General features: G+C 36.2%; 1 protein-coding gene across 1 annotated transcript; it reads left to right on the plus strand.

The window, feature by feature from the left end:
- The first annotated feature begins 1,152 nt into the window (after positions 1–1,152).
- Positions 1,153–7,232, plus strand: LOC115225891 (axoneme-associated protein mst101(2)). Its single transcript, XM_029796892.2, has 2 exons — positions 1,153–1,294; positions 5,818–7,232. Exon 2 carries the CDS (start codon positions 5,819–5,821, stop codon positions 7,061–7,063), a length of 1,245 nt encoding a protein of 414 aa, XP_029652752.1. The 5' UTR covers positions 1,153–1,294; position 5,818; the 3' UTR covers positions 7,064–7,232.
- The last annotated feature ends 4,651 nt before the right edge of the window (positions 7,233–11,883 follow it).

Below are 11,883 nucleotides of genomic sequence, written 5' to 3' on the forward strand. Positions count from 1 at the left end.
AGTAGAAGACACTTGCCCAAGGTGCCATGCAGTGGGATTGAACCCGGAACCATGTGGTTGGTAAACAAACTACTTACCACACAGCCACTCCTGCGCCTGTTTTTTTTTTGTGGAATGTGATAAGTAGCTTGTTTACCAACTACATGGTTCCAGGTTCACTCCCACTGCGTGGCACCTAACACAGAGGAACAAACATGCACACACACACATACACACAGAGGAACAAGCACACACACATACACAGAGGAACAAACATGCACACACACACGCACGCATACATACACACAGAGGAACAAGCACACACGCATGCACACACACATACGCACGCACACACACACACATACAGAGGAACAAACATGCACACACACACACACACACACAAAGGAACAAGCACGCACACACACAGAGGAACAAGCCCGCACACACACACATACAGAGGAACACACACGCACACATACAGAGGAACACACATGCACACACACATACACATACAGAGGAACACACACGCACACATACAGAGGAACACACACATACGCACGCACACACACACATACAGAGGAACACACATGCACACACACATACGCACGCACACATACACACACACAGAGGAACAAGCACGCACACACACACATACAGAGGAACACACATACGCACGCACACACACACATACAGAGGAACACACACGCACACATACAGAGGAACACACATGCACACACACATACGCACGCACACATACACACACACACACACAGAGGAACAAGCGCGCACACATACAGAGGAACACACATGCACACACACATACGCACGCACACATACACACACACACACACACAGAGGAACAAGCGCGCACACATACAGAGGAACACACATGCACACACACATACGCACGCACACATACACACACACACACACAACCCATTAGCTTTTTTCTTCTTCCCAACTTGACAATTAACAAGCCAACATGTTGGTCACGGAAACGACCGAATTCAATATTAAAAATTTTTCCGAGCCAAAACGAAAGATCTCCAAAGCCTTTCCAAAACCAGACAGTGCCCCAGCATGGCCACAAGCCACTGAAAAAAAAAAAAAAACAAAAAAAAAACAAGCTAAAACATACAAAGAGAAAAAAATACAACTACCCACAATTCCATTCGATCGGCCTCACATCCGCTTCCGGACCTTTAATTCTTGTTTCTGTTTTGTCAGAGCAACAACATCTCTTCCTCTCGAATGAGCAGAAAATCCGTCTCTCTCCTCTCTCTGGCCCACGCCTCAACGTCCCACCCGCGGCAAGGTGTGTATACCACAAACGTCCCTTTTAATTATATAATATAAATGTATGTCTATATATATATATATATATATAATTATACACACATATGTATAATAAAACAAGACATACTGGAAATTGCAATTATATATATATACACTCTTATCAAAGTGTGTATACTACAAAGTTCCTTTTAATAATATATATATATATCTATGTGTGTGTGTCTCTCTCTCTCTCTCTCTCTCTCTATATATATATATATATATATATATATATATAATTATATATATATATATATATATATATATATATAATTATATATATATATTATATATATATATATATTTATTTACATATATATAATTATACATATATATATATAATTATACACATATATGTATAATAAAACTAGGCAGAAATAATGGTCATTACAATTATATATACACTTTTAGCAAGGTGTGTATAATACAATAAATGTATATCTATGTGTGCCTGTGTATATATATATTATACACATATATGTATAATAAAACTAGGCAAAATAATGGTCATTACAATTATATATACACTTTTAGCAAGGTGTGTATAATACAATAAATGTATATCTATGTGTGCCTGTGTATATATATAATTATACACATGTATGTATGTCGCACCTCAAGTCCCACTCTTAGCAAGGTGTGTATACTACAAAGTTCCTTTTAATAATATAATATTAATGTATATCTATGTGTTCATGTATATATATATATAGACAGAAATAATGGTCATTACAATTATATATATACACTTTTAGCAAGGTGTGTATAATACAAACGTCCTTTTAATACTATATATATATATATATGTATGTCCGCACCTCAACGTCCCACTCTTAGCAAGGTGTGTGTATATATATATGTATACTACAAAATTAGAAAATGGAGATATATATATAAATTATATACACATGTATGTCTGCACCTCAACGTCCCACTCTTAGCAAAGTGTATATACTACAAACGTCCTTTTAATAATATATAAATGTATATCTATGTGTGTGTGTGTGTGTGTATATATATATATATATATATATATAATTATACACATATGTATAATAAAACAAGACAGAAATAATGGTCGTTACAATTATATATATACACTTTTAGCAAAGAAACAAACCCGAGCAACCCTGGGCTATACTGCTAGTATATATAAAAATTGTATCCACACATATACACAATACATGTAAGTTGTCAAATGTGTACATAAACACACAACAGACATACTTCAATGCTTCCTTCACCCTGTTTAAAAGTACGTTTGGATTTTATAGTAGTGACTATTGTTAATAGTCACTAATATAATAATATTAGCATAGTTGTTGAAGTTGAGGGAGCCCGAAACAGTCAGGTGACAGGTACTCCTTTCTCCAAGAAAATTTCCCTTAAATTTGGACCTGATATAATTATGGTGATGTATATACACAAAATAAATAATTTGTATCTTTTCGGTTTGAACGACAGTTTTTAAAAATAATTTCCACGTAACTAAACACTTTTAAACTTCGTATACTGGTAGAATGTGTTTATAAAACATCATTTTCTCTTGGATTTCTTGAGAAAATTCTATAGTTTGTAAGATATTTGTTGTTTTTTCTTCAATTTCTGCAATTTCAACCAATCAATGACCGTCTATTGAGTTAAAAAACATTCTGTGCCGTATGAATATGTCCCTCGTTTAAGAAACAGATTGGGTTTATTTACATTTGTGAAGAAAAAAGATACCCTTCCCCCCCACTCCTAACCCTAAAACATATTGAAATGCAATAGATCGATACTAGGGTCATAATTATGGGTGACAATTTCATGAGACCGCTAGAAAAAACTGCCGTTCAAACCGAAAAGATCCAATAACACGCCAAAACACAAAGTAAGGATCAACTAGTCATGACTAGCTGGTGCGGATGCGCGACTGTTCGCTAGTAGTACCATATAATTATGGTTGCTAATAAAATATCTGGGTATTTTGGGTGCTTAACAATCAATATTCTTCTCTCTGTTTCCCACACTAATGTCTAATTTAATAATTTTGACGATGCTTCGATATAGGTACACACGTGACTTTGTTTACATTTCTGAAGATAACAAACCCTTTTCTCCCACCCCTAACACAAACCCTAACACTTTCTTGAAATGTATCCGGTACTTCCACCGGTGCATATATCGAAGTTACGCCATAATTTTCAGTTTTCAAAAAAAATTACGTCTACAGCGGGGCAAAATGAGTAACGACTGATTTCAGTAATTTCTTGAGAGTCACAACAACATTTTGCGTTGAGTTTTTCGATGGAGTCGAGTTTCGTTTAATTTTTAATTTCATATGATCCACTTTCATTTGACCTAAATATTTAAAATTTTTGTTACATGATCGAAGCACACGATGAGGTGTTTTTACTGGATTTCTGACTTTGAGGAGAAATATACTTTTTTACTTTTCGTTTTTGGATTTGGTTCGCAAGATTCTTTATAGGAGTTCGTGTGTTGTAGCATATTCTGTTGTGTCTGGGGAGAGTCATTCTCTTTTAGTGCCAGACACAACAGAATACTTTTTTACGATTTCTCACAACCTTACAAAAACTATATCAGTGTTGCTGTGTGATAAGTAGCTTGTTTACCAACATCATGGTTCCAGGTTCAGTCCCACTGCGTGGCACCTTGCACAAGTGTTTTCTAGCCTCGGGCCGACCAAAGCCATGTGAGTGGATTTGGTAGACATAAGCTTGGGAAATAATTGACTTGGAATCCAAAAGAGAAAAGAACACTGATTGTTAAGCGCCAAAAATTATCCAGATATTTTATTAGTAGCTCACCTGCAATGGACCAGTGTCCAATGAAACCAGGAAACTGGCCCTTATGAGCCAAACATGGTTCAAGAAGGAACAAACAACAACAGCAAAACCCTTGTTACTAATTTGCTCTCCCTCCCCATTTTCAGAAAGTTTGTGTTCTGCCCACTATCTTGTATAATTATGCAAAAGTTATTTTTCATTCTTCCATAAATTCTAAAATTTTGGCCCCTTTTCAAACTTTTCCTAATATATTTTCACCATTCAGGTGTGATCGTTGCTAGCGTCACCAGACTGGCTCCTGTGTCAGTGGCATGTAAAAAAACACTATTCGAGCGTGGTTGTTGCCAGTGCTGTCGGACTGGTTCCCGTGCCAGGTAGCACGTAAAAAACACCATTCGAGCATGGTTGATGCCAGTACCACCTGACTGGCCCTCATGCCAGTGGTACGTAAAAGCACCCACTACACTCTCGGAGTGGTTGGCGTTAGGAAGGGCATCCAACTGTAGAAACTTTGCCAGATCAGATACGAGCCTGGTGCAGCCTTCTGGCTTACCAGCCCTCAGTCAAACCGTCCAACCCATGCTAGCATGGAAAGTGGACGTTAAACGATGATGATGAACCAGATCTGCTATTTGTTTCTGTCTATAATTTCATTACAAAAAAAATGCGAAAGTCATGATAGTTTACATGGTATGCTTTGATTAAAACTAGTTTTTTTTTCAAGCATAGAGCGGTCATTAAATGAAATGATGAAATCTGAAGAAATGAAACAACAGATTTATCATTTTGTCTCACCCATTTTGCCCCACCTAAATCTATCTTCTGCATGCTCAAAGAGAACAAAGAATTTTCTAAAATAGTGATTTGAATATGTTATAGTGTTTTTAATCAAAAATGGAGCAAATATTACTCGTTCTGCCCCACCTCCCTAAATAATAATTTATGACCCAACAGAGGGGACTTGTGATTATTAAGAATTATTAATTTGTTAATTAAGCTGGCTTGCTTATTGTTTTGTTGTTTATTCTACAGACATAAACCAACACACCTTAGAATTTTTGTAGAAATTCAGGGTTCATTTCCATGTAGGATAAATAATAATAATGGTTTCAAATTTAGGGGAGAGGGCTAGTCAATTATATCGACTCTAGTTGCCCGGTCTAGGAATCGAAACCACAATCTTATGATCATGATGCTGACACCCTAACCACTAAGCCACGTGCCTCCACTGACCAATTTTTACTCCCAGAGATGATGCAATACTTGCAATGTCTCAAACAAATAGGGAGAAAATTACAAGAAACCAGAAATTACTCATTTCGCACACACACACACACACACACAGCGGGGAGTGCAAAACGAGGTGTTTTTTCTGCATTTCTAACTTTAAGACAAAATATATTTTTAACAAATGTTCACTACGTACCAAAAACTATATCAGCATACACCATTGAAACCGGGCCCATGAGCCTGGCTAGGCTTTAAAAGGGTGCATTTTTATTATAGTTGTTATTGTTGAAGTTGAGAGAGCTTGACAGGTACTTTTTTTTTTAGTTAAAAATTTTTTTCTACAACTCTGAGCTGATTATAATTGAGATTGCTATGTCTAATTTGATAATTCGCAATTTTCAAAAAAAAAGAAAGAAAAAAAAAAATGTCTAAAGTGGGGCAAAATGAATAACGACTAATTTCAGCAATTTCTTCTCTTTAACAGAATGGTGCGTAAATATATCAGGAAGAGACCCATTCCAGCAGATCGGGAAGAAGCTATAAAGAAAGCTCGTGCCATGGTGGCTAAAGGCAAACCAGTCTCACATGCTGCGGCAGCGACTAATGTTCCGTATGAGACACTTCGAAGACGAATCAACGGTCTCAATCAAACTGAACGAATTGGCAGTGGACGGTTTGTTAGTGTGCTTTCGATGACGGAGGAAAAAGATATCATTGATGCTCTCCTGCTGTCGTCATCGCTTTTTGGCTGGACTTGTGGGACGAAGGAAATTCAGACAATGGTTAAGAAGTATCTAGATACAGCCGGCAGGAAAACCGTTTTTAAGAATAACATGCCGGGGAAAGACTGGATGATAACGTTCAAACGACGTTGGTCGCAGAAACTCGCATCTGGCAAACCAGATATCTTGATCAAGGCTGCCCAGAAGGACCTTTCTGCAGTTGCTCCTAATTCAACTGAGGAAAACAAAAAAGCCTCACAGAATTCAAAGAGGAAACGAAAATGTGCTCAACCTTTGCGAAGTGATGTCCTTACTATAGAAGATGAACCCGTGTGTTTACAGATGGAAGCTGAGGAGAGGGAAGTAAATAAAGACGAGAACATTAAAATACAAAAGAAGATACATAGGAAATGTCAAAAACGGGAATCTGTTTCCAGAGAAAACACATCTGGTGACAAAGGGAAAGTATCTGGAAACAAAGAAAAAATATCTAGTGACAAAGCAAAATCATCTGGAGTGAAAGAAAAAATATCTGGTGACAAAGAAAAGGCATCTGGTGACAAAACAAAAACATCTGGTAACAAAGCAAAAACATCTGGTAACAAAGCAAAAGCATCTGGTGTCAAAGCAAAAACATCTGGTGTCAAAGCAAAAACATCTGGTGTCAAAGCAAAAACATCTGGTGTCAAAGCAAAAACATCTGGTGTCAAAGCAAAAACATCTGGTGTCAAAGCAAAAACATCTGGTGGCAAAGATAAAGCATCTGGTGACAAAGAAAAAGCATCTGGTGACAAGGAAAAAGCATCTGGTGACAAGGAAACAGCATCTGGTGACAAGGAAACAGCATCTGGTGACAAAGAAAACGCATCTGGTGACAAGGAAAACGCATCTGGTGACAAGGAAAACACATCTGGTGACAAGGAAAAAGCATCTGGTGACAAAGAAAAAACATCTGGTGACAAGACAAAAGCATCTGGTGATGATAAAGATGAGAACAAAGCCAAGTGATCGATTATGAATGATTGTGGTAACTTAACAAAGGAAAGAAGGGTGATCCCAAGGACACATGTGACCTTTGTGATGAATACTGGTGCCCAAAATGCCAGCCTAAAATTATTGACCTTATGACTTCTTTTGTCTGAGTTGCTCCAAATAAATATTGAATGTTGAACTTTTAGATGTAGTTGAGTTTCATTAATATTGTGTCGTGCGCCATTTTTCCAAGAACTTTCATTTGGCTAAGATATTTAATTTTTGCTACATTTCTAATCTTTCCGACGTCTAAGGATGGATATTGATGTTGTGTAGTAGTTTTTTTCCAAATGTAATTCTAAAACACATCAAAGCAAATTTACTTTTCGTTATACCTATTTTGCCCCACCTAAATTTGTCCTTTGCATACTAAAGGACATGTTCAGAATATGTTGTAATTGTTTTTAATGCATTTAGAGAAAGTTATTTGACAAGCTGATAGTTTTTGTAATGCCATGAACATTTGTGAAAAAATTATATTTCTTTTCTCAAAATCAAAAATACTTTTAAATATTTTTACATTTTGCTCAGTTTACCTGGATTTACCTGTAATTAGAGTCACTTTGAGACAAAAATTATGCAATAGAATTAAGAACCCTTTCTTCATTTATGTTCCAAATATCAAATTTATATGTCGATAAGTAAGAAAGTTACAGTTGTTTAATGAAACTAGTCTAAATTCACGATTATTTTAGAATTTAATTGAAAATCATGAGGGGTATATTTTGGTCAGAAATATAGTAATGAAAAGTTTTCATGTAGTTCTCAGGAAGATTTAACACAACCACCAGGAATTGAACTTGTGACCTTATGTTTGTGAGCTAAGTACCCTAACCATTTAGCCATGCACCTTTATATATATATATATATATATATACATATATCATCATCATCATCGTCGTTTAACGTCCGTTCTCCATGCTAGCATGGGTTGGACGGTTCGACCGGGGTTCTGGGAAGCCAGAAGGCTGCACCAGGCTCCAGTCTAATTTGGCAATGTTTCTACAGCTGGATGCCCTTCCTAACGCCAACCACTCCGTGAGTGTAGTGGGTGCTTTTTACGTGCCACCTGCACAGGTGCCAGGCGGGGCTGGCAACGGCCACGGTCAGATTGATATAATTATTATTATTTGAGGGAATAAAATCCAAACTTACAAGGAAAAAAAAATCCAATTTACAAATTTTATACAAATTATATACGTTTTTATTATTTTTTTGGCAATTTATTTAATCATTGACATTTTATTATTTTAATTTTAATATTTCTATATGTAATTTTCTAGATGGTGTAATTTAATTCATTTTGAATTGATAAAAGGTGTTTTTTTTCTAATTTTATATATATATATGTATATATAAAGGGGTGTGTATGATTGTGTATAGAGGGATATATATTATTCAAAGAAATTCCAACTCTGTTTTTTTATGTTTTAATGTAGAATATAGAATATATAGTATAAATAATATATATATAGTAAAACGAAATGAAGTATTGATTGTCTTATTGAATAGATGAAATATTGAATATCAAATATTAAGGGACTAGTATACTTTCTTGCATTAAAGCAGTCTTCAAGGTCCCAGGTTGTGATCACCTTGACCGACCAGTCCGTCTGGCGTCCATTTGACATCGCTGGTCACAGCATGCTGTCCACTCTTCTCTGGATTGCGCCTTTCTCATCCACGTGATCCCAATCGTCCTCCTGAAATCGTAACTCCACCGTTGTGGAGGTCTTCCGGGTGGTCTTTTCCGCTCGCGCGGGTACCACTCGACAACTGCGTGGGTCCAACTATTAACCGTGAGCCGGGCGACGTGTCCAGCCCATCTATACTTGCTGCGTGTTTATATATATATAAAACTGGGACTCTGTTGGTTATGATGATGAGGGTTCCAGTTGATCCAGCCAAGTGAACAGCCTGCTGGAGAAATTAGCATTGAAATGGCTAAGCACTCCACTGAATTCCTTGCCTTTGCATAGGGTTAGGGAAAGAAGATAAAGAAAATGGCAAACAGAAAGGGCAAGGGTTTGGGGAAAATACTCAGAAGAAAGGATAGGAAAATGAGCTTATTTTAGATGACTAAGAAAATGAGAAGAAAATTGTTGAAGCATTTTTATATGAATTGATATAGAGGAGGGTTGCTGTTAAACTGTCGATAAAAGAAAGCATAAATTTATTTCATCTCCTCCTTTTTTTAAAAAATTATTAGGAAAGGAACACCCTCCTATTTTGAAGTGCAAATCAGTTGGAAGTTAAAAAAACAAAACAAACCCTTGCATGGAAGAAAAATAAAATGAGACGTTAAAATCTGTAAGTCACAACCCTTATATCATCACACTCCAGTTCTGTACTAATCTCTTGTCTATTAACGAGTTCTGTATCTTCAGTTGACGATGTTTGATAAAAAAAAAAAATGTCAGTTCAGTTACATTTAACAGTTTCTTTTTATATTTGAACTAAAATTTTCAAAATTCCATACATTTAACTTTGTATCTTTTTAACTGAAGTATACTTATATATATATATACTAGCAGTATCGCCCAGCGTTGCTCGGGTTTGTAAGGGATATAACTATATAAGCATTGTTAGAGAGTTACCTCCCTTATATAATAGCAAAAAAAGTGCATTCAAAATGGAAAAAAATGATGGTAAATTATTTTTAAAATCGTAGACTCATCGTAGACGCGTGCTAATACCCAGAAGGGCTCGATATGAATCACAACTATAAGATACCCGCTTTTGGTTAAACTGCACCGCAAAATGTGGGAGTAGTTAGGAATCTAAATCGTAGGAGACAGACACACAACCTCACTTTTATATATAAAGATATAAATTAAATTAGAGATAAAACCACTATTAGGCAACTCCCTAATATTATTATTATATATATATATAGTCAGAACCCTCATTGAAACTTTTGTAGCGATTAAAAAGCTGCCTAACCATACTTACTCTTCCTTTTGACTCTCTTACTTTTTACTTTATATATATATAAGATTTTTTTTGCGTAATAAAATTAAAAAAACCAAGGCTGTATAGATATTAGAGCATTTATAGATAGAAAGTCTTTACAGCTGTTTCTAGGATATTAATTAATAATGATATCCCTTCATCGGAGACGTGTGAGAGGAAAAATTAAGTCATAGTTAGTTTCGATGTGATACAAAATAGAGAGTGAGGTGGGGGAAAGAAAATAGATGTAAGATATGTATGGGTATTGAATTTGTAAATCTGTTTTTACAATATATATATATGCATACATACTTTATTTGTGGGTTAACAAAGCTACCATTGGTTTTATGCCAAGGGAACTTTCAGCACTAATACTTGTCTCCTTGGATAGGAGTTTGAAGATTGCTGAGAATTCTCTTGACATGAAACTAATGTTATCTCACAAATAAAGAATATTTATCAACCATTGTGATATTCTGCATTCATTCTCACAGTTTGTTATTAGTGTGTGTGTGTGTATATATATATATATATATATATATATATATGTATGTACAATATGTCTTCTAGGAAAATTTATACAGAAACTACCTCATTTGTTTGTGATTGTCAATTTTTTAAAAAGATTTTCAAATTTTACTTCCTATTGATTTGCACTTTAAAATAGGCAATTGTTGTGAAATATACTAGAAATAGCTTTCTGTACTGAAAACCCTAATTAAAATGTTTTAATACATGGTAGTTAAAAAGGAAATTATTTTAATTTATTGTGGAGTTATTTAGCTTAATTCAACAGCACATCTTAATTGTGAGCCAAAATCTCTATATATATAAATGGCAAAATGTCTGTGTGTGTGTCCTTTATACAAATCCACAATTTTTTAGTTAGAGGGCTCGCACTTTCTATGGTCATTCAAAACCGTCCAAGGGTGGTCGTGCACATCTTTACATTTCCCCAGTCATCCCGCAAAGCCATTAAAAAAATCAATAGAAGTGACTTTTTTGTGAATTTTCTATCCAAAACCCAATCAAAATGCCTGAAACTTGATACACCAATTGAATGCCAGCTAGCTGTATGTGATTGGTCAGAGATTTGAACAGTACTCACGTGTATGTGCGCACGGACGCAGCTGTATATGCATGCACTGGCACTATGACCTGGCGTTGCCGGGTCATAGTGCTAGTATAATATATATATATATTTATAAAAAAATCCATTCTGTCTGTCTGTGTGTGTGTGTGTCTTCTAGGATCTCGGGCATCTTCCTCCATCCAATTGCGCTCAAATTTGATATGTAGATACCGATGGTATCAGGGCGTGTATAAGTCTTGAAAAATTACAAAAATCGATTCCAGCTGAGAATGCGAGCGATAAAGCCGTGGGAACGTGCATTTGTATGCGCAAGTACATCAGCTGTTGCGCTCGATACTACGCGTATGCTAGAAAAGTGCACATGCAGTTTGCACAAAAAAGGCCGGTCTGTTTGGTGTCTCAAATTTAGGTTAAATCAGTGTTTCTCAAACGGGAAGCCTATGGGATGGTCGGACAAGTTATGAGAAAATTTGGTTTAAATGTTTGACAACTCAGCGCCATCCATTGGACAGGGGGGGCATTTTGCTCGTATATATATCATCATCATCATCATCATTTAACGTCCGTTTTCCATGCTAGCGTGGGTTGGACGGTTCGACCAGGGTCTGGTAAGCCATGGAGGCTGCACCAGGCTCCAGTCTGGTTTGGCAGTGTTTCTACAGCTGGATGCCCTTCCTAACGCCAGCCACTCTGTGAGTGTAGTGGGTGCCTTTTACGTGCCACTGGCACAGGGGCCAGACAAGGCTGGCAA

This window comes from Octopus sinensis, linkage group LG28 (genome assembly GCF_006345805.1).
Source record: "Octopus sinensis linkage group LG28, ASM634580v1, whole genome shotgun sequence".
Taxonomy (NCBI): domain Eukaryota; kingdom Metazoa; phylum Mollusca; class Cephalopoda; order Octopoda; family Octopodidae; genus Octopus; species Octopus sinensis.